Below are 24,156 nucleotides of genomic sequence, written 5' to 3' on the forward strand. Positions count from 1 at the left end.
TTTAATAGTTTCACAACCCAAATGGAAAAAAAAAATCTAACCAGCCAAAATACCAGCAAAATAAATAGTAACAAGTGAATGGAAAGCTGTGCCCACATCTGTTGGAGTCTGTAGCAGGTAAAAACGAGTGCACTCATGCTGATACATTATGCAAAGGACAGGGTTCTGGCTGAGACGCACACACTCATTTCCTCAGTGATTGCTGTCTTCGGCATGTGTCTGTGGGAAGAGGTCGCTTTGGATATTTATTTTCATGACTTTCTACCTAGTGTTTAAGATCCCATTAGTGTGCTTTACTGGTATTTTTATTTCCCTAAACAGGGAAGTTATGAGTGTGTTATAAGTGGGCTTTAGGCTTCATAAGTTGTTTACATTGTCTTTGAAAACACCACGTCACACAAGCATAAGACGCTCTCACTGTGTAGAGCACAGTGGTTTACTGACGTACATTCCAATATGCTGACAGCTGCAAGGTAGTGAGGCACACCCAGTATTGCACTGCATTAGAGCTTCAGGCTCAAACGTAACCTACAGGTTTAAATGAGACTGCTGTGTCATTTAGTAATTCTCATACAGGACAAACACTGATAGCTTTATATACAGTCTGATACTTATTACAATTATAGGCCTTACTAACACAATTTTTTTTTTTAAATAACAGTCTAGGAAAGAAACCAGAATATTCCTCTTTTTATACCCACCCGTGATGCAATTGTACAGGATTACAAAAAGGCAGTATACAATAAACAGTGATTATTTTTCTTTTTTTGCTTGAAAGCCAGCATCATTCTTAGTCCATGAGTATGGAGATCCTTTTATATCAATTATCTATAAATGTCCAATGCTCCACAGGCCAGTGACGGTAATGGCCACATGCAAACACCTCACAAGTTTGATGTCTTGGTTCAAAGATGATAAACCAAAACAATGGGGAAACGTTCGTAGCAAGAATTATGTACACAGTATTTGGCATCACTCCTGCACTGGAAATGGTTCGTTTTCAGAATGTAAAATGGTCCCGTTCTTATCCTGAGCAGAGTTTAAGTTTCACTGCATCCTCCCAGGGGATGAAGGCAACTATCCTCTTTGTAGACAAAGGATCTGAAAGTTCTAAAACGTGTGAGCATTTCTGCACACTCCACAACCAAGAGCAAACTCTTCCCCCGTGGGCGGATGAACAACATGGAGTGGACATTCAGTTCCTTCTAGCTGTTTGCCTTTGGGACCTGAAGGAGGTAAAGGCAGGTAATTTTAAAATACACACGTCATGTGAATACAAATCACGTCATTCAAAGAAGTAACATGTCTATGGATTAACAAACTAAAAATAATTTTTTCTTAGCACAAACATGTCTACCATGCGAGCTTCAGCATTATGGACACGTGTGTGTGTGTGTGTGTGTGTGTGTGTGTGTGTGTAGGAAGTGACATGGCCCCTGACTCGTAACACCCTGTCCAAAGGTTCACTGACCTACAGAGTTTTAAGGAGCAATGATCAAAATCAGTCACACAAATCTCCAACCTTAATCTAGCAGAAAATTATTCTGCATTGAAAAAAACCAGTTTTTTTTTTTGTGGGGGAATTTATTTTACAAGTAAAATCAAACTTAAATATAAATAAATCATGTTCACTTTCATCTAACTTCCCTGAAGAAAACCTAACTGCACATCAGCAACGTGGGAAGACTGGTAATGCCCTTTGTTAAGTATCTGAAGCAAAGTGAGGATGAATTTAAAACATGAATAAAGGACTATAGTAATCTGGAAAGACACAGGTTTGAAATCAAGTCAGCTTATACTAATGTAAAATCAAAACCTGACCTCTTCTATTTAAAAGTGTAAATAGGTGTGTGACAGTGTTAACCAGCACTATATTACTGAGCACTGGCAGACTGGCCCTTTGACACTCCCTAACTCACTCCTGGGAGCCACAGTTATTTATGGACTCAGTCCTCTTTGTCCTCTGATCGGTCACCTGCAGTCAGTGGAAGCCGTGGCCTGACCTCTCATCTCGGCTTACACACCACACCTGTGTTCCTTAGAACACTAATTTCTTTGCAAACTTCATTCTTAGCATTTTTAAGAAAATACAGTTTCCTTTATTAGTAAAACTTGGACTTTCCCTGATGACACTGTTTGCCTTTACATTTTCAACTGGAAAGTGGCTGTCCCCCAGGCCCCTCCCATGTCATAAGGCCTGGAAGCATGATGGACTTTCTCCTGGTTCCTGCTGCTTTCCAGACCTTGACCTTCTACTCCTGCTGAATACTCTCCTCTCCCTCAGAGCTAAGATCATCTCTGGTAGTCTCTGATCCTCCTCCTCCCCGCCCCTCTCCTCCTCACTGTCACCACTCTCTTCTTTCCTGACAGTTGCCCTAACACCCTGTTCTCTCACAGCATTCTCCATTCCCTTCTTTCACAGTCTGCTACCAATTAAAGAGGAGTTCTAATAGAGATCAGTTTAACATTTTTTATTTGACACAAACAAATGTCAACATATTGCATATGACTTAAGTTGAAATGTTACAGGATTCTTTATGAGTCATCTGCTTATCCTCCCATCTCTAAAATGTTGCCCCAGTTCTCAATAGTGAGTCAATTAAACTTTGCGTGTTTCTCGTCTATTCGTAGTATTTACTGACACACATGTAAATGAGTGTATATCCCTACTTTGCCCTTTCTTCAAAAGGTAGCACAGTGCAGACACTGCTCTGAACCTTGCATTTATCACCTGTGCTATGTCTTAGGCTTTGCACATGTCGGTACAAAGAGACACCACTGTGTCCTCCTCCTAGTGTTTTAAACTACCAATTGACAGCATTTAATACTATCAGCCCACTCCCTTGTTAGACTCTAGGATCATCTACGTTTTACTAGGATATAACTGTCATAGTGAGCCTTCTGTCCTTTTGTAGTCTCCTTGTGAGCGGGTATATCCCATGGTGAGGACTGCAGGTTGATGACTGAGGGGTGGAGCTAGTGCCCTGCTTGAGGGGACCTACCATCTGTACTCTAACAAGCCATAGGTAGGCGCGTGCGCTTCAGAGCTTGAACAAAACTATACTTGTGTACGTGTGTACTTACACTAACCACACTCAGCTCATATACAACTCTTCTTCCAGTCTCACCTATTCCCTCACAATTTTTTTTCAGACCCTGGGGCTTTGTGTTCATTTTTTTCTTTGCCTGATCTCCATGGACAGTAGTTTCTCCTATGGACATTTTAATGTCCTTAGCTTTCTGGTTCTGACTCTGCTGCCACTTCCTAGGTATTGTACATCAAATCTTCTTCTATGTTATGGAAATCTTCCTATGGAGAACAAACAAAGACCCCCAAGAGCCCCAAAACATCACAAGCTGGACATGATGGAGAGGCCTGGAGTCTCAACCAGTCATAGTCTGGGGCAGAAGGACTGAAGGTTTGGGGCCTCTGCCAGGGCTACAGAGAGAGTTTAGGCTAGCCTGGGCAACTTACTAAGACCCTGTCATCAAATAAAAAATTACAAAGACTCTATTCAGTGGTGTGGCATTTGCTAGTACATGCAAGACATCACAGATACGTCATCTCCCTCCCGCCCTCGAGAAGTAACACAATCTTTTCCCATAATCCTGCCAAGAATTTAAGGATTTAAGACATTAAACTTCACATGGCTTGCTTTTCCTTTGCTTCCTTGGGAGATGTCTCAGTAGAGCTCCTAATATATGACCTCAAGGTCTTATCTTATTCAGGAACCATAAACTGACACTAGAAACAGAGTTTAAAACTCATTACTATATAGATTACTGTAGGCTTAAAATATTGAAAACATACCTGCAGGACAGTGTGGGAGCTCTTCCTTAGGAATGCTGGTCATTCTTTGAAAATCATCATGACAAGCATTGCAGAAATGTGTTGTTCCAAAACAGAAGAAGACAGCCACTGAACAGCAGTAGCGACATTTGTATTCTAGAAAGTCTGTTCCATGTTTGGGACACATCTATAATAAAGGACAAGGGAGACACAAGATTATAATGAGCTATTTCAACAATACTTATGATAGCTGAAGACATGTACAGTCAATTTAAAAAGTGTATAGCTTATTAATCAATATTTTGAGAGCACATGTATCTTTGAAAGCTGACTGAAAATACAAGTGGTTTAAGTTAAAAAATTAGTGAGTAAATTTGTGGTCCAAAAGATCTTAATCAAAGCCTCAAGTTCAACTTTAGTCTCCCACACAATCTATCTGATTAATACACAGACTAAATTTCCTCATGAATGTTTTTAAAGATTTTTTTTTAAGATTTATTTATTTTATATGAGTACAGTATCATTGTCTTCAGATACACCAGAAGAGGGCATCGGATCCCATTATGGTTGGGAGCCACCATGTAGTTGCTGGGAATTGAACTCAGGACCTCGGGAAGAGCAGTCAGTGTTCTTAACCACTGAGCCATCTCTCCAGCCCCACCCTCCTTTAAAGATTTTTATTTCTTCATGAATGTTTTATTGGGCTAGAAAGGTGCCCAATAATATTTTACTATCTACCAATTCCATATGTATACTGTGAGAGTTTTATTAAGGATAGGAAAGCCTAAAAGTTTGAGTGCAGGTTTGTAAGTGAAATAAGTAAATGCTTCCATTGCTTAAATATAGTGATCACTTCATGAATGTCAACTACAGAGTGAAAATATTAAAAAGAAATAACACTCAGGAACGACTGGAAACTCATGCACAATCCTGGTATGTATCACATAGACTACGTGTGTGTTGAGGCAAAGATCATGGGAGATCGGTCTTATTTCAAAGACAAAATTTTGACTGAGAAAGGTTTAATTTTCTTACTTTTAACTGTGTAGGTGTTTGTATACTTGTGAATGTCAAGGTGCCTTTGGAGGCTGTCATCCCCCAGAGCTGGAGTCATGGAAGGCTATGGGTTCCTGCTGAGGGTGCTGTGAACCCTGCTTGGTTCCTTGGAAGACAGCCGTGCTCCTAACTGGTGAGCCACCACTCTAGTGACTTCCTGGTTGTCTAACATCTGCCTACCTGAGCCCTAGACACATCAGAACAGGCTCCACAGATGAGCTCTCTGGGGTCGTAGTCGTCTCCTTGTCCAGCCTCAGCATCACAGCGAGCTTCACCACCAAAATATGCCTGTGGAGAAACCATGTGTTCATGAAACAACAGCAGAGGACACAGTGTGGCTGCAGGACCTGCATGACACTCCCTCGCAGTGCCAAGTAACTGGTGTGTACACTGACAACTGCAGGGAGAATCAGGGTACAAATGAAGCCAGTTATTCATTTATTATCTATTTTGTTTTTTCACAAGACACGGTTTCTTTGTGTAGCTATCTGCCTCCTGAGTGCTGGGATTAAAGGTGTATACCACCATGCCTGGCTTAAAAATAATCTCAGTTCTAGAATGTGGGCATTCTCCTTTCAGAAGGAGTCTAAAAAAATTGTGCTATTAAAGGAAAATGATGAGAAAATATACAATATTCAAACAAATATGAGGAATAAGGCATCAAGTAGTAAATACAATTGGTGCTTTTTCTGGGAAAAGGTGGGAGTTTTTCTCATTCTGAAATCTTACACAACATATTCCCTTCTATTGCTTAAAACATGCATATCAATTCCTAATTCACAATTATATACAATTAAGTGTGCCTGGCATAAATTAGAAGAGACTTTAAATTGTCAGTTTTACAAGAAAGCAAAAAACAAAAGTCAATTTAAACATCTTCTGATCATATAATTTTGGAAATGAACAAAAAATTAAGAAATTCTATTTGGAATACTGCTCATACTTGTAAATCCAACTATGTTTAAAAAGTAAATGTCTAATGTGAGCACTGGAATGAATGAAACTATCTTGATGGGCAATTTATTTTTACTTGTTTGGGCACAAAATAAATGAGGCTAAGAAATTGGGACAATTTGCATGTTCTGTATGTCTACAGTCAAAAAGCTAGGTCCAATCTGAGAGGAAACAAGGTGAGTCAATATCATTGTATTGTCTGTACAAGAGAAACAGGACAAAAGACAGGCTTCATCGACGCAGAGTCTATAATGCTCATCTGTCAGCTAAATGTGGCTTTACCAGGATGCCAGCTTTCTGGATCTTCTACATGGCTTCTTAGGCATGTGACTATTACCCCTGTGGTAGCACAATATGCATTTGTAATTAATGTTTGCACAGTAATTACACATAAATGGAATTTTATTATTTCTAACAATATAGCTTTGACAAATGTGTGCCCTTGGTCTTTCCTTGTATGTGCATGTGCCTGTCTACCATCTATTTACGTTCCATTCATTAATTTTCTTATTGTATTTCAGGACTGCATATCGCCCTTCACTCATTTATTCACTTTCTAATGAATCTAGTATTCATAGGACTGACCAAACATCAGGGGCTGAAGACAGATAAATGGAAACAACACACGCATCATTTGTCTTTACAGAGCTTACGATGTAGGGGAGGGAGGAGTAAAGCAGTAGAAACAATGGAGGTTGTGTGTTGTGATGGGTGTAGATGCCAAACAGTGGGATTGTAGGCAGAGGTGGTGGCGCTGGGAAGGGTGAGCATGTTACAGAGGCGGAACCGGAGCGGAATCCTCACGCAGAGTCAGATGGAGTGTGTGCATGGTTACATGGGAAATGGAAGACATGAAGGCTGATGTTTGTCACAGCAGATGTCAACACTGAAGTCTGTGAGGACTTCAAATGTCTATAAAGAAACCTCAAAGAATCTAGACGTCATAATGGTATAGGTGGTGGGTAAAGTCATGAATGTGGGAGCAAACACACAAAACCAGGAGGAACAGTGGCTTACGCAGGAGTGCTGGTAAAACACGAGTGACCAACAGGCCGGAATCAGACCAGCCCATGAAAGAACTGGTTGTACCAGGCAGTTGATCAGTCATGATGTGAAGTGTCCTTTGTATGGAAATTCTATACGCTTTAGAAAAAGTTTGTTTAGATAAAAAGTGTTCCCCTCAAAAAAAAAAAAAAGTGTTCTCCTCTTCCCAATTAAGTAGATTATTTCAATTTGAAACATTTTTCAAAGCTTTCTCATTTTTAATTTCTAGCTTAAGGTTTAAGAATAATTATATGTCACTATACAATCCAACTGAGTTATATGGGTAATCTCAGAACTGTAATACCTGAGTATCCCCCATAGCATACCTTTCTGCATTTGTAGCAAACATAATATGCGTATCTGTTCATGGCATAGCCGGCTGGATCATTGTAAAACCTGACGCCCGGCGTCGTGATCGCTTCACTCTTATGCAGCCCTTCGTACTCCAATCTCATTAAGGCTTTTCTTCTGACATCTTCATAGAGCTCTTTTATTGGATCAAGCAGGTCTTTTAATACTATATGATTTATTTTGTTCTGAAATAAAAAGTATATTTTTAACAGAAGTGCTTATGAAAGAGTCCAACAAACATTGAATGTACACTCAAGTGCCAACCACTGGAACAGGAGAAAAGCAGCTAGAAAACTCAGTGTCTGTAAAGCACTGATGTAAAGTCCTCAAAACTTCTATTTTGCCAAGATCAAGGAAAATGGGAGAATGAGGACTCTGCACAAAACATTTGCATTTCTTGACTTCGTAGTTTCTGACTGAAATACATCTTCTTCAGTCTTAGCTGTTCTTGGAACAAAGGCTATCTTGTTGCTCCAGATATGACCTATGACCTCATCTGTGGGTTGTGAATGTGTTTTGGCTCCTTGGAGATGGTTTGTCAGCTAAGAGATGATCATATTCTCTATACCATCTTCTCCGCTTTCCCAGGCTTGTAAACATGACTGTTCTGTGGCACCATGAAAAGGGACAATAAAATACTCTAATTTTTTTTTTTTATTAGTCTAAGTAAGCAAAGACTGGGCTAGGATTTTTCATATTAAGTCCATTGCAATTGCCTGTAAACAAAAAGGTTAAAAGAAAAAAAAAAAACAGAAAGAACTTTACAAAGCAAGACAGAGAGAAGTAATGGGGCAGACAATGATATATCCTTTTTTTTTTTTTTTTTTTTTGGTTCTTTTTTTCGGAGCTGGGGACCGAACCCAGGGCCTTGTGCTTCCTAGGCAAGCGCTCTACCACTGAGCTAAATCCCCAACCCCGATATATCCTTTAAGGAAGGGGTTTTATTAACACTGTAGGTTGCCTAAGCCGTTTCCGACTTCCATTACTACTTTTATAGATATGTGTTCTAATGTCAGAGAAATGTTCTAGTTTATTAGTTTTAAAAGCATGTGTTCTAAGGGCATTGAATGACAATATTTCACCAGGGGTCCTTTTCCTGTTTGTGCCTCATGGTTGTGTGACATAACTCTTAGTGGATCTGGATAGTGACGCACTTGTCACTAATACACAGTGCTTCTTAAATTAACATTTCTCATGCCATGGATGATCTATTTACTTCAATTTAGCCAGCTTTTACCTGAAAGTCAGGGGACACACAAAGGTCTCACTCACTGTTTCTCAGTCTTCCTCATACTGTGACCCTTTAACGTGATTTCCCAACAATAAAATTATTTTTATTGCTATTTCATAACTACAATTTTGCTACTGTTATGAATATCTGTGTAATGAGATATACTGTTATGTAAATATCTGTGTTTTTTGATAGTCTTAGGTGACACTGTGAAAGGGTTGTTTGACCCCCCAAAGAGGTCACAACCCACAGGTTAAGAACCACTGATCTAAGTAAGGGAACAGTTTACTACTGGGTATATTTCTACTCTGGAGAGACCTTACACTATGTGGATGATGAGGACAAAAAGTAATGGAGACTTGGGGAAGGACGCCAGGAGAGGCTGGAAACTGTTGGAGATGAAAACAAAGACGAAAAGACACAAAAGTAGGTAAGTTCAGGTTCTTTCCACACCTTGCAAATGGGACACGATATGAATCCAAACGTTATCCTTGGACCAAGCCACCTGTTTTCCAACACTCGCCGACAGCATTGTAAGTGGAATACATGACTGCAGTCCAACTTAAGGAGAGAAACAAGGACGAGAGTGAGCAAACGCGGTCATGACCACACTGCAGTATGGGGAGACTCTCCAATGTAGGAGAGCTACAAGACGTAGGGAAGAGAAAAACCAAACTCTTTAGTACCAAGGCATGTCAGGGCTTTTAAAACTTACTCATGAGACATTCATTAGTGACTAGGTTTTCAACTTCTAAGTTTTTCTTGTCATGTATTGGTGCCACTTATGTAACAAGAGGCTAGGTCAGGAAAATGTGAATTACTCAATTTGCTAACATAGAGAAAAGAAATGATAAATGTCAAAAGTCATAAACTTCTATCATGTACTGATGTATATATTGTTACATACAGAGTAGGTATATATGCTACAACATACTCTGTATTTCAGAAATTAAGGAGAGGTTAGCTACTTGATAATCTGATCATTTCTCCCTTCAAAGCACTTTATAATTAGGCTCATAAAAATCACCAGTGGTTGGACCTGCAGAATGAGAAGCAGAACACGAAGCAACAGAATTTCTACTCAGCATATACTAATGAATACATATTAAAAGGACATTTTTCCTTGGCCATCTAAAGAAAGTTCCAATCATCTTTTTACTTGAGAAATGTGTTTATATCTCCTCCTGTTAAAATCTAGGCACATTTAAAAGCTGAGGCAACCTGAATGGCGGGTGCTGCAGAGAGCGCCTCAGTGAAGCAGATCATGCACATGTCGTCCGCATCTTGTTTCAATGTGGTAGCGTTCTTATCACAGCCATGCAGACAGGGCAAACAGTGTTCTTCATTTCTGACACCTCCGCATGGATGTCCACAAGGATGTGTCTTACTGCAGGCGATCTTCGCGTACTCCTATGGAAGACGAGTCACAGCAGTCTTAGAATGGTGAAAAAGGCATGTGACCTCGGTTAGACCAACTATATTAATTCCTCTAAACAACTTCATAGGAAATGCCTATTAGAACAAAGCAATAATTATTCCTATGCTTTGAATATAAACTAGGATTAACAGTGTTTTTCTCTTAATGCAATTAAAAGATTTCATCCAATATAAAAGAGCAGCACTGATAAAAAGTGAACTATGACTTTAGTTGGCTAGGCATGAAGCATAAAATCCTGATAGAAAACTCTCCTAATCACTAGCTCACTTTCCCAAACCAGGGGCCAAACCCCAAACAAACAAATCCACAAACCAATTCTTGAGATGGCCTAGTCTCTAACTAGATACCTACCTGGCAGTCTGCATCAGAACAAACACTGCCAACAGCAGATAACTCCGTTCCACTCCTGGACCCACAGAAGCGGCATGCTTCTGAGCTGCTTGTGGTGGGTTTGCCTAGGTTCAAACAGAAGAAAAAATCTTGTAGAAAGTCATGCTTTTTATATAGTAATACAGCTAATTTTGAAATAGCAGACTAGATTTCTTTCAGTTATTAAGGACTGTAAGCTGCCCTAATTATTAAAAAATCACCGAAGGGGTAAAAAAATAGAGATAAATCTAAAACCAAATAAACTTGACTGGTTTATAGCCTTTTAGCAGAAGAAAGAGACTATATATCTAGTCAAGATAGCAGAATGAGCAAATCTGGCAAGTCCTTACCCAAAACATACAACAAGAGATAAATATTATGATTTAAAAAGTACATAGAATAAAGGGAAGTTTTTAAATATTTTTATGTAACCAAATTACATGACAGTACAAAATCTGACTAGATTATAAAACTTGAAAAATAGAAAAATCTACCCAAGGAACTCTGCAATTTCAAAGAATTTAAATACATTGAAATATTCGAAGAATCAGAATTCCTTAAAACGAAGATTAAAGATCTTGCTCATTTCTGAATACAGGCACACAAATTCGAGTAACAGTCACGGGTTCCAGAAATGACTGCAGAACGTTCTTTGGAAAAGGAAAGGAGTGTTTATGTAAAAGGAAAGGTCAACATTACATGTATTACATGACAGCTTACAGGAGAAAAACAAATTGGGTTTGAGAAAAGGCGTTGTTGTAGCATGAGTCACCTTTATATAGAGTTAATTTATTCAGATTTATGCTCAAGGCCAAGGAGAAAAAATTGTGTCAGTAGGACAATGGCAGACAGCAGCTTTGCTAAGAATGACAGGTTTTCATGTTTATACGTTAAGCTTGTGATATGTAAGGCTTTATTTTATAAAAAATAATAGAATGAAAATATCTGAGGTTCAAGTGTACTAGACATACAAAAGGCATTTTTTAAGGCAATGGCTGCTCACTTTTATTATTTTAGTGAGCCCTGAGAGGTACTAACTGTAGAAGAAACTCTGAGGGATCGTGGCATCACAGGACCTTGTAGTGAGACAGTGCAGACATGGTATGGACAGGCTGGCTCACTCACGAAGGTGTAAGTAGTCTAAGAAAATGATTTCACAGAGGCCAGTGGACTTCTCATTCACTGTGATGATTTAAATATCAATGGCCCTCACTGGCTCATATACTGCTTGGTCACCAGGGAGCAGAATGGTTTACAAGGATCCGATTTAAGGAGAAGCTAAGAATTTATCTTCATCAGAAGTCTGTTAGCAATTTACTAGCTCCCAGGCAGCTAGGACAAGGGTCGGTGGTAAAGCCCACACCCACAAAGACACACCTACTCCAACAAGGACACACCTCCCAACGGTGCCACTCCCTGAGTCCAGCACATACAAACCATCTCAGCTCGTATCTAACTTAGACATTTCAGACATGGTTCACTCTCCCTCTTACGTCATGACTTAACTTTTAATTCTCTTTTACCTGTGTGTTCTCGGAATTCCACCATTGCCTTCATTGTTTTAGAATCTGCTAATGCCATCAACCAAAACAGTTTTGTTCTACCACAGCCTTCATGAAGGTCAACCTTTATAGCTTCTTCTTCTTCTTTGAAGACCTGTTGTTCCGTTACAGAAAAGAGATAAATGTGTTTAGTTTCTGGGTATAAGCATAAACTTAATCATCAGCAACAATGGCTTTCTTTATAAAGCAGTGTAAGAAGTTCCAGGCATATCCAGCATTCTCTCCCGTGTTCACGACAGCTCCATATAATTAAGGTGCTGACTAAGGCTCGGAAAATGCAAGCACTTGCTCAGTTGTAAGTAATAAATGGGACCACTGAGAGTCAAGTGGGTTCACAAACCCCAAAGCCCATTTCCCCTAGTTGGCTCCCACATTATTTCAGAGTTCTAGCTATGAAGACAAACCCCACCTGTCTTTGGTGAGTTTTCGTCCGTCGATGCAGATGCAGGAATCTGTCACAGTCAGTGCACAGATTCCCACAGATGTTGCATAAGATGATAGCCGCAGTCTCCCCGTCATCATGGTTATCACACATAGGCTGGAAGAAGATGTTTTCACACGCTACGTTAGACTCCAAGAAAGTCTCAGACAATTGAACCTAACTAATGTATTTATGATACTGAAGGCCTTTGCTCTAAAATCTGCCAGACTTTCAGAATTTGAATTGAAAACAGAACTACTATAGGTATATACTGAGCTATCAAAATCTCTAAGAATAAGATTAATGTGTGTGCAGGGTCAAGGGATAAAGGAAGAAAATGACTTTATTTAGTGATTTAGTATTCTCCCTGGTTCATCTCATGAATGATAAATGAGCACAGTTCATTAAAAAAAGGTAACCAGAAGTGTTTGAGAGGGCTGCACCACGCCCCTGCGAAGGCATCCAGTGCTCCCCTGCCTCCCGACTACACTGAGGAGGATATGCCACGCCATTCCTCTTGCTGGTTTGCAGCCTTTTTTGTCCTAAGGATAATCGTATTTTAGCACAAATCAGTCAGGCTACATACAAATTTTGCTTGACATAGGCGTGAACCAGAGAAGGAGAAAGATTTTATATAGTCAAATAAAAGCCCCTAGATTTTCTAAAGCATAAAGTAGGTTTCTGAGGCAAATTGGACACACTAGATAAAAGTTTCCAGTAGTCTTTCCCCATGACCTATCGCTAACTATAAAGAAAAAGTTCTCACAGCACAGCCCTGACCTTACTTACCATTTGCTTCTGCTGCCCGTCCTTTCCCATCCACCTGCCCGAGGAGAGGCGATCCACATGGTCCTGATCAAGAACACACAGTGACGCCAGGGCAAGCCAGAGCTGTTGAGGAGGAAGGCTGCTGTATTACTCAATACCGTACGGGAACACACTTAGAAATGCTTGATATCTGACAGAGACGAATAAATGCTCGCCCCCTTTGGAAAGGCATAGATATTTAGTAGCACTTGGTTTTTCTGATGTTGTGTATGTGCCATGCACCAGTGAATGCCAACTCAAGTTCTAGTCTCACAATGAGCTGACTGAAAAAAGCTAGTTTTGCAGTTCCATAAGTCGTTGGTATATATTAGGTTATTGTGCACACCGTAACAGTTTTTCAGAAGGCTCTGTTGTCTCAAGACCTACTTTGTACATTCTGCCAAAAATAAATGTCTAATAAACTTCACAAAATTCTAGAAAATCTGAGGTGATGAGACAGATGGCACATACACATGGGTGAGACCCATGTACACGAAACACTGTCCCATTTCTGAGGGACATAAAGAGTGAACTTCAGTTTTACACAGAATGACATGTTCATTCATTAATAAACATTGAAAAAGGAGAAAAAGAGAATCTATGCAAGTGAAAAGGGAATGTGGAATGAATGAATACTTGAGTGGTAGGAAGAGGGTAACAATAAAATATTTAAGTGCCATACCCATTAGCATGCTAGCATAAACTGGATTTCTCTGCTCTAATAAAACAAACCTTCTTTTACAGACTTCAGAGAATTACTCTAACTGATTTCTAGTAGTGTGTACAGTTCCTAAGGATGTCACCCTGCCCTCTTCAGCAATAGCTTAAATCACCTTTGGAGTTATATATATGGAGTTATGAGTTTGGGCTCATAAAACCCAGTATGTTAAATATTAGATGTCTCATTAAGAATGTAACCCTATTTCCTTAAATGTTCAACCCTACCTAAAATTAGCATGTATATTTTTAAAACATTTTTTAGACTTATTTATTCTATTTTATGTGCATGAGCATTTTGCCTGTGCATGCACACAGACACACACACACACAGACACGCACACACACACACACACCACTTACATGCTTGTTGAGGTCAGAAGTAGGTGTTAAATCCCCTGGAACTGGAGTTACAGTAGCTGTGAGGCACCGAGTGAGGATTGGGAACTGAGCTGAACCCTCTGTGAGAGTAACAGTGTTCTGAACTGCCGGCCATTTCTCTAGGCCCAAGTATTGTTTTTTAAAAACAAGGCATACAAACCAGTAGTTGAGCTGGTTTTCATTAGAAAGAAGTGTGCATAGGCAGCCTTGTCTTTGAAGAATCATCAGTCTCTCATAGCACAGTGCAACTACTGCTCAATTCACTAAGGTAAGCTAGGTAAGTAGGTCAGTAGAAGGATAATAAACACTGTAATTTAGACTTTTCTAACCAGTATATCCTCAGCTTCAAGATAATAACAAAAGCTGATACTATACACCCAACGGTGAACAGGAATTACTATCATATTTAATAATTAAACCTGTGCCTACGTTGACTTATTAATCATACATAACGATACAGACCAAATTCAAAACAACGACAGAAGCTTACTCTGGTTGTGGCAATACACCTCACTGGGGACCTGAACTCTTCCTCCATCTTGGTCAGGGCAATGATGGTCTCTGCAATAGCATTTTTTGTCACTCGGGACCAGGCTTCTGACAGGTGACCCTATTGGGCAGGAAAGAATAGCTTTTTAAGTAACCAGAATTGTGCAAACCCTTCTCTCTGAGAAACACCTCTCAAAAGAGAATCTTATTTATAGCAAGGCCATATGCTTTTAGAGGAAGACACAGGCTAAAATCCTTCACAGCATATGAAGTATCTCAGCTGCTGACCTCTACTCTGATGATTGAAGGAAATAAAAATTAAAGGCCTCAATACTGTTTCTCCATAGTGCTCAAGGACATTTTCTTTCATCCTTAAACATAAAAGGTACAAATAAGGCTTCCATGCTTGGGAACTTTGACATTTAAGCCAATTTCATTGCCCTTGGTGTTCTCGCTGGAGCCTGAGCGCACAGACGGGCTCACCCCATAATTCTGGGTACAGTCCCCAGTAAAAATATTTTTAAAATTTTATTTATTTTTATTTTATATGTATGTTTGGTTGAATGTATGTATGTATGTGTTCTTCCCCCGCTCCCCCTCCCCGTGTGTGTGTGTGTGTGTGTGTGTGTGTGTGTGTCTGTGCGCACACGTGTGGTGCCAGACAGTTGTGAGTCATCTTGTGGGCACCAGAACCTGAACCCCGACCGTTTGCCAGAGCAGTTAGTGTTCTCAAGTGTTGAGGTAGCCCTTCCAGCCCCAGCTACACAGACACTTACTGAGTACCAGTATTCATTACACAAGACTTACTGCGGCCATATCCTTGATCAGCTTGATGATGATCTCTGAGATCTGAGTGGGAGTGGAGCCTTTCATCCACCAATGACTTTCGCCGCGTCGGAGGTAGCTGCAAAGAAAACAATGCTGTTGCAGCTCAAAGCACTGCACTGTTTAGCTGACACAGTCAACTAGAATGTCCTTTTGATTTTTACTGCACTTCTTTTTATTCATTTTGTGTGCATATGTATGTGGAAGTGTGCTATGGGATTCAGAAAGTCAAAGAACTTTCAGAGTTTGTTCTGTCCTTGCACTGTGTGGGTCAAGGGGCTCACACCCAGACTGGGAGGCTTGGCTGCAGGTGCTCTTAGTCACTGGGCCATCTCACTAGTATTCAGTTGTTTTTGTTTTGTTTTCATTTTTGAGACACAGTGTTGCTATGCAATCTAGGTTGGCCTTTAACTTAATCTCCTTTCTTATTTCCATGAGTGCCGGAATCACAGGTGTGGTATTCAACATTGTTATTCACATATTTTTTATTTTTATGTATATGTGTGTGTGCCTGCCTGCATGTGTATGTACCCAGGTGTGCAAGCCCACAGAAGCCAGTAGAGGGTGCATAATCCCTTGGAACTGAACTAATAACCACCATGTATGTTCTAGGAAGAGAACCCTGGTACTCTGCAAAACCAAACAAAAAAACCCCACTGTTAACCACTAAATCATCTTTCTAGGACATACCTGAAATATTTTAAAAGAAAGTTAAAAACATTACCCTGTCTCTTTCTCTAATCTCAAGAGAACAGGTGTTCCTATTTATGCTCCGTTTCTACTCTTTTTGTCTGTACAATATTCCAGATCACTACTATTCATTCTTAAGCCATGGAGTACAGACTGTTTCCAGTGTACGTGGAGATATGAACATAACTGGCACCCAAAGTCTGTACGAGATGAAAATGCCTGGGAACAGAGATGGCTACATGCTCAAAGCATCTTGCATCTGCAGAGGATCCACGTTCACCTTCCCACATGTATGTGCTAGCACATAGCTGTAACTCCAGTTCCAGGACAGCCTGTGTTCTCTTCTAGCCTCATGGGTACTGCATGCATGTGGTGCATGCACACATATAAGCAAAGCTCTGATACGCATCAAATAAAATAAACAAAATCCTTTAAAAATGTTTATCCCTTCATCATGTTCTTAAGCTCTATACATTATTTTGCTATTAAAAATTGCTTTTCACATTGTGTGTGTGTGTGTGTGTGTGTGTGTGTGTGTGTGTGTGTGTGTGTTTTCTAGGTGTGGACATGTGTGTGTGGATGTGTATGGTGGCCCAGCACTAACCCTGGGTGTCTTCCTTAATCCTTCCTCACCGTGTATGGAGGTAGCCTCTGACTGAACCTGGGGCTCGCCCTTTGCTTGTTCAGGGGGTCTTTGTGTCTGTCTCCTACCTTTGGGACAGCACACAGGGTGTGCACCCAGCTGGTGTTAGCGGAAGTTCTGGCAGCTCTAGAACTGTACACTGTATAGCTTTGTGTACCCACGCGTGTGCTGCAGCCGTGTGACTGGCTGAGCCATCTCCCAGCCGGTAGCTGTTTGATCCACGTTTGCCTATCTCTTCCATTGTTCATTGACATTGTTAACTTTTTCTACAAAGTTACTGACACTTATTGGTCCTTTGCCCTTTTTTAAACATTACTTTAATCTTATATCAACAGTCTATTATGTACCAAGTAGTTCTTTCAATTTAGAAACATTTTTATCTATATATGCCAAATATATTCACTGTTTCCTAGCAAATCTGTGAATCTTTTTCTACATAGCTTTTGACATTAGTGTTTTATAAATTTAAGATCAGAAAAACCTTCCTCTACAGTTTGTCTCTGTAGAGTTTTAAATTAATTATGAAGTACTAAGTGATATGAAGTTTGTTTTTATTGTGGAAAATAGTAACATGAACCTGAAATCAATGTTTCTATACAGTGACTGGTAGTCAATCCTTTTCAACACAAATACCAAATGTTACCTAAAAAGCTTACTTTATATATTCTATGATACTCCTTTTTAAAATTTTAGTAATTTTAATCTCATTTATTTATTGATTGCTATTTATTTATTTATTTTTGAAACAGGGTTTCTCTGTATAGCCTTGGCTTTCTTCACTCTGTAGACCAGGCTGGTCTCAGACTCAGAGATTCTCCTGCCTTGGCCTCCCAAGTGCTGGGGTTAAAGGCTTACGCCACCACTGTTCCTTCAACTTTGATTTAAACTTTTATTCTAGTGATTTTAAATCATTAGAAATATTAATATTGGTGGGTGAGGGTGCGCATACATTCATGGGATACCCCATGTATACGGAAGAGGGCATCTTCATGAAATCTCTTCTTTCCTTCCACCTCTAGGGGGTGTCAAACGCAGGTTACCAACCTTGTACGTGGGAGTCATCTTGCTGCCCTGACATCCCATTTATACCGATAGGCAGCTGCTCATCCATGTTATTTGGTGATGAGGCAACAGGTAAAATTTGTGAGGTTGTAAGTGTTTGATACTAAATTGTGAGAATGACAAACCTGGAGTTGAAAATCATTGGCAGGGTGACTGTTGTAACTCCTTTGCCCACAGTGGTGCCAGCTGTCCCTGTGATGGTGGTCCCTTTGGCTTTGAGCTGGACAGTGAGAGCCTTGGCAATACATCCCAGAAACATGTCCAAGATTCCCAGCTTATTCCAGTCTCCCTTCTCAGTTGAGTGAATGATGTCACTGATGTCAGCTGGGGGGAGGGACTTCACTCCTATGATACTGGCCAGACGGTTAGGAGTCACTTCAGGCAAAACGCGTCTTAGTAAGGAGGTCACCTGATCAGAAGATTGAAAAAATACATTTAAACACTGTTACTTTAATTTATCATTTAAAATATGCTTAGCTACTATTCTGTAGCTTTAAAATCTGTAGGAAGAACAGAAATTAATTTAATACTTTTAATAATTTATACTTTTAATTGTGAGGAGAATATGATTTAAGTATTTTCAGGGTGGTAGCTACCACCAAAGACAGAATAAAAAAACAAAACAAGCCTTTTTACCTTTGCTCTGGATTAAATGGCATAATGTATCTCTTGGCAAGAAGTGAGTCGATACCCAGAGTACTATTATCACACTACACTTGTAATTGGAACAAGTCTTAAGCAATAAAAAACCGAGTTAGGCTTTGCTCACAAATTAAACAAAGTACTAAAAGCTCATGTTTAAAGTCTTCCGATTTTCAAGCTCTCAAGTGGCAGGGAAGAAACAGAAGCGAGTGGCATGATGGGTCACCTGTCTCTGGACCCTCGGCGAGGCTGTGTGGAGCAAGGAGCAGAGGTCCTGAAGCAGGGTCAGCTGCTGCGCCAGGTACTGCCTGCCCACGTTGGAGCCACTCAGCGCCAAGACCATGGAGAGCAGCTCGAAGCAGTAGGCATCCGAGGAGGCGTCCTCATCGCTGGGCTGGGAATTGGCGTTCTCCTTGCTGGATATGGCATGCTCCCACTCCTCACGGACCCGTGTGGCTTCCATGCGAATAGCTTGGACAATGTGAGCACAAACCTATGTGAAAAAACACAGAAAACACAAAGTTTTGTTCATAGGTCTTCTTTACTGGTACTAGAATAAGCAAAACATGCAAAATATGCAGGTTAACGTCTGATTTAATACTTTTTGCCAGCATAGTCTCCATTATATATTTTCTTAACTCATCTTAAAAATAATGGAACAAACTAGGGGAAACTATGATACAAATCTTGATAATTAAATCATCTGATATAAATAGCCAAGCTAATGAAGCAAGAAAATAGAATATAAATTTATGCTATTCTTTTTTTTTAAAGATTAAATGTTACAGAAAAGTAATATGCAAGGTAAAGACAAATCAGTATTTTTCATCTCCCTGTTTTTTGATGGAGTTACCTTCTGCTAACCAGGCTGGCATTAAATCCAAGCCCTCCTTTCTCTGTCATCTACATGGCTGAGATCACAGGTGTGTGCCTTTGTGCCCGGTTTCCATCTGTCTTCCAAGGTGCTATTTTTATGTCACCTAGCATTCCTGTATCTGAAGAATCTAGACATACTTCACTGCATACTTATGTTTAAAAGTATTGATACTGGTATAGTTAGAATTATTAACTGCTTAGTTCTTTCCTTCGTGATTGAGAAAATGAGATGAAAAAGGGATATAACAAAGATGTTATGTTTGTTATACCTGTTATTTATGACTCAAATAAAACAATGTACCCAGGTGGGTGTAAGAGCTCCCAAAAATAATCCTAGCGTTTGGGATCCTAAGAGAGGAGGACTGTGAGTTTAAGGCAGGTCTGGCTACCATAGTGCAGCTCCACCTCCAATCAATCAATCAATCAATCAATCAATCAATCAATCCACCGACAAAAGGTGCTTGGTAGCCACCTACCCATCTACAGAAAACGGGGGGAACAGGGAAGTGACTAAGGCAATGATGTAAGAGTCACATTTGTACTAGACTGTCCCTCTCCGTTACTCTGAGGCATGGTTTCACTACATAGGCTGGGCTAGCCTCATCCTCAAACCACCTTTCTTTGCTTTTCAAGGGCTGGGCTCACAGGCACAGGGCACCAGGCCTGACTCTACAAAGTGATGCAGCTATGGCAATGCGGTCATTCCTTCCTAGGAGAAGGAGACACACATCCTCCAGGACCAATGGAGAGGGAGCATTAAAAAGCCTTCACAGATTTAGACGGCATTTTATAAACTGAAAGTCCCCAGGCAACCTAAAAGACAAAGACACCTGGGCAGCTAGTAACTAACCTGCTTTTGTAAGTTAGTCAGTTTGCTCCTGCTGAATATGATTCCAACCATATGTTCCTTCAGGTCAGCGTCAGATGTTGCCTTTACACAGAAAAGTGAAAATAGAGAAGTAGAATCTTTAGAGAAAATGAGTATATTTGACATTATCGAGTGCCTTGAGAAATAAGTGCACGTGCGCGCGCACACACACACACACACACACACACACACACACACTATGTTGAGATACATTTTTATTAAATTGAAGCTTATGACACCAAGACAAGGAAGGATAAAGATTGAGGAAACCATTTGAACAGAGCGATTATAAAATGGACAAAATTTGAGGGAAAAAAAAAGGTCTTTGATCCTTTATAAACTAGAAAAACAGGAAGAAGTCAAATTCAAAACAAATATATGGAACACAGTGATAAAGAAGACGAATTCTATAGCTTAAAAGGAGGTAACCCGGGCTGGAGAGATGGCTCAGTGGTTAAGAGCACTGACTGCTCTTCCAGAGGTCCCGAGTTCAATTCCCAGCAACCACATAGTAGATCAGAACCATCTGTAATGGATCCAATGCCTTCTTCTGGTGTCTGAAGAGAGTGACATGCACTCATATACATAAAATAAATAAATACATCTTTAAGAAAAAATAGAAAGGAGGTAGCCATAAAACTAAAAGCTATTTCTTCAAAACCACTGAGTTCAGTCTACATTACCCAAGAAGAGAAGGAAGACACAAATAGCCACCACAAGAAATAAAAGGTTTCACTATAACTTTTACAGTTATTAAAGATACTGATAGTACTATAAACAATTTATGCCAACAAGTTCTGAAGCCAAAGAGATTAACTAATAGAACTGTCAAGGCTTTCTCAGGAAGAAGTGAGTGAGTGAAGTTCTCCTGTAGTCAGCAAGGAGCCGCCCTGTACCATCTGAGGTAAACTATGCCCAGCTTTGTTCCAGGAGTTATTTTCACTGACTTGTGTCCACATCTTTCCTCACTTATTTTTCATTTTTAAACAAAACTATGTTGACATATGTGCAGTATCTCTCTTTGAACTGAGCAATTTCAATTGTTTTTGATATGATCACAGATATGTACACCTGAGTTAACTGGAGATCATTTTCCTCTCCTTAAAGATGTGCTTGTATCTAGCATCTTTTAATGTTACTGCTATATTATTATTACTATTATTATTATTATTATTATTATTATTGAAAAACAAACTACCTATACACCAATAACACACTGACTGAAGTTCATAGCAGTGATTATTCTACTGAATGACAGTTAAGCAATTAACAGAAGAGAAATATATAAGAATATCCATTCTGAAGTAAATGCTTAGCAGACTAGAGAAAAAGAAAAATCACCCTCAATCTCACTAATAGCATCTTTAAAAAACAAACAAAACAAACAAAGCATGAAAAGCCTTCCAATAACATCATGCTTTCTTTCTGGACCCAGAGCAAGGCAAGCGTCAGGCCTGCAGCTCTGCCCCACGTGACCCGCAGAGCCTCACCAGCAGGATCCGGTCCTCTGAGGTGTACTGTCCAGTCAGCAACTCTTTCAGACAACAGTCACAAAGCACTAGAGCACTTGTATCAGTAAAGTGTACTGCACATGTGTGTAAGGACGGCGTGGTGGGTTCAAATGCAAATCTGGTATGTATGAGCTCTTTGAGAAGCCATGGAAGAGAGCAGGCATGTGAGGATGAAGGTAAGATAAAAGAAACCACGAGGCAGAAGCAGAGAGACAGTGTGACCTCTAGCACAGGCAGAGCTGTTTTCTCTTTGGGGAAGTTGTAAACAAGTTTCCTCCTGTTTTCAGCTAGGCCACGGAGGAAAAAGGCACGGAGGAGGCAGAACTCAGCGATCGATCGCAAGGACGCCGGCAGAGCCCAGCAAGCCCCGCAGAGGGCTTCTACAGACGCAGCTTCCAGCCAGCTTAGGTACGGAGGTAAGCTGCTTGTCAGATAACTCTCTTATCTTCTTCCTAATGCCAGTCAAGAGTGAAAAGTCCACATGCAGCCACAAACCCACTAACATGTAAAGGAACCCAAGAGGTGGTTGTCTGACCAAAAGTAAGAAAATGAAAATGAGAAACAGAATTTTAGTCTACAAATAAATACATTGTATACTTTTTCCTCTCCTTCCGGTGATGACAGGAGCGCCTTTTCCTCTTGCTCTGGTGTAGGTTCAGCATCCCCAGAGATGAGCTTCCCAAACACCTGACAAGGAAGGTAGGCAGGTGAGAACCTCGATGATGGCACTACCCCTGCAAAGCTGGACGGCTATCTAATTCATTATTTTAATGAACTTTTTATCTTGAAGCAGGGTTTAACTCAGTAGCCTAGGCTGGCCTGGAACTCAAATGTAGTCCAGGCTGTCCTGAAGTTTGTGGCAATCCTTGTCTTAGCCTCTAGAGTGCCAGGCCAATGGCCTCATGCCCCACACTGAGCCAGATTCTGAAGGGTTCCTTGTAATACAGCATCTCTGTCCATCGCACGATTACTACCGCTCTGAAACTGCAAATCTACATTAGACATTGGTAATGGACTAAACGAAGTGAACATGGGCTGTACTTGAAACTAGAAACTTATAATCAAATACCTGCCACCCTCTGAAAACACGGCCAGTTGCGCTGCAGTGGCTCACCTGAGAGGTGATGAGTCTGAACACCCGCAGGGTCTCGGCCTCGCAGCTCCTCTGCTGAGCCACACTGGCTGAGATCTGGCCAGCAATCTTTGTGCTTTCACCGTCTTTCCAACCCAGGACTTTTACTTGTCGAACTCTTAATGTATTTTCTGGGCCCTTTAACTCAATTTTGATGATGTGATTATCCCCTCCAGGGAGTTCACTTGTTACCCAGCCAATGTGCCTGGAATCCAAGTCGACCTGGTGGAGCAGAGAAAAGACAGGACCTTGATCCAGCAGAATCACTTTATCGCGGCTCTGGTCCTAGCATCAGTAACCGAAGGCTCAAATAAACAAGTGCACAGACGGTAAAGATCGTCAGGGTGTTCCTGTTATCTTACTTAAGTTAAGGGCAAGCAGTAGTATCTACAGGAGCCAGAACAAAGAAGAAAGCGAGGTTAACCCAGGTTGAGAGAGTTTCAGGAGGTGGTGGGGCTGAGAAGTGATACAGGCCTGACTGCCACATGGTTTCCCTGGGTAAATTCTGAGGAAACTATTACAGAGTTTACACGATTCCCTACACTGGCTTTCAGTAGAAACAACGTAAGTAACAAGGTGCTGTTTTATGCATCCTTACATTAAGTACCACAAAAGAAAATGGCATTTTCATTGTGTTGATATTTCAGATGTGTGTTTGTATATCAAGGACTGGATGTCAATTCATAGAAAAATGGGTTTTGACACTACTTTGCCAATGAAATTAAAATTATTCTCATTCTATTTGATGACCAAAAAGGAACCTGCAGCCTTCTAGATGACTGATTTAGACATTTGTTACTTTAACTATAATGTCAATACTTCCACAAAGAGAATATAAGTGTGAAAATCAAAACAAAACAAAACTTTTAGAATAATTTTCCTAGATTCTTTAGCATTTAAATATTTTTCATCTTAACTTTCAGTATAAATGGCGAAAAGAAAAAATTCAAAGAAATGTACTGACTTTTGCATTACAAAGTAAACCTAGAAGCAAAGCTCTGATAAGGTTATAGTTATGTAAGTTCCTGAGTTTGTGCATAATCTCAAGCCTGTGCCCAGATAGGCTTCATTTCTACAATTGTTTTGTAAACTGATTTATAACAGATAGAACTGCTGAAGTAAAAGCCATGGCTGTATTTTACTTGATTTTGTTTAGGCTAACAATCAATTCTAATGTAGGTGTTGGTAAATGAAGTTTCTGGCTGTGAATCAGTGACATTAAAGGCACTCAAGTCTTCGTAGAACAATGAGGGATTGCAGACTGTAGGCTTGTGACTGAGGGCATTTAAAGAAATAT

General features: G+C 40.2%; 1 protein-coding gene across 17 annotated transcripts in view; it reads right to left on the reverse strand.

Annotated features, from left to right (window-relative positions):
* Positions 1–287: 287 nt before the first annotated feature.
* Mycbp2 (MYC binding protein 2) overlaps positions 288–24,156 on the reverse strand; it is a 238,066-nt gene continuing 214,197 nt past the window's right edge. For 13 of the 17 annotated variants that reach the window (XM_063274171.1, XM_039093195.2, XM_039093194.2 and 10 more), the window contains 17 exons: positions 22,842–23,081; positions 22,316–22,414; positions 20,199–20,279; positions 18,699–18,965; positions 17,956–18,239; positions 15,418–15,514; positions 14,612–14,731; positions 13,006–13,107; positions 12,205–12,333; positions 11,757–11,889; positions 10,216–10,319; positions 9,648–9,836; positions 8,880–8,987; positions 7,171–7,380; positions 5,027–5,134; positions 3,812–3,977; positions 405–1,226 (listed from right to left, as the gene is read on the reverse strand). In XM_063274171.1, coding sequence (XP_063130241.1) covers positions 1,111–1,226; positions 3,812–3,977; positions 5,027–5,134; positions 7,171–7,380; positions 8,880–8,987; positions 9,648–9,836; positions 10,216–10,319; positions 11,757–11,889; positions 12,205–12,333; positions 13,006–13,107; positions 14,612–14,731; positions 15,418–15,514; positions 17,956–18,239; positions 18,699–18,965; positions 20,199–20,279; positions 22,316–22,414; positions 22,842–23,081 — 2,553 coding nt within the window. In that variant the 3' untranslated portion in view covers positions 405–1,110. Of the gene's footprint in view, positions 1,227–3,811; positions 3,978–5,026; positions 5,135–7,170; positions 7,381–8,879; positions 8,988–9,647; positions 9,837–10,215; positions 10,320–11,756; positions 11,890–12,204; positions 12,334–13,005; positions 13,108–14,611; positions 14,732–15,417; positions 15,515–17,955; positions 18,240–18,698; positions 18,966–20,198; positions 20,280–22,315; positions 22,415–22,841; positions 23,082–24,156 lie in introns of all 17 variants that reach the window. The other 4 variants (XM_039093190.2, XM_063274169.1, XM_039093187.2 and 1 more) reach the window with 2 other exon arrangements.

Source organism: Rattus norvegicus, chromosome 15 (assembly GCF_036323735.1).
Source record: "Rattus norvegicus strain BN/NHsdMcwi chromosome 15, GRCr8, whole genome shotgun sequence".
NCBI classification, from domain to species: domain Eukaryota; kingdom Metazoa; phylum Chordata; class Mammalia; order Rodentia; family Muridae; genus Rattus; species Rattus norvegicus.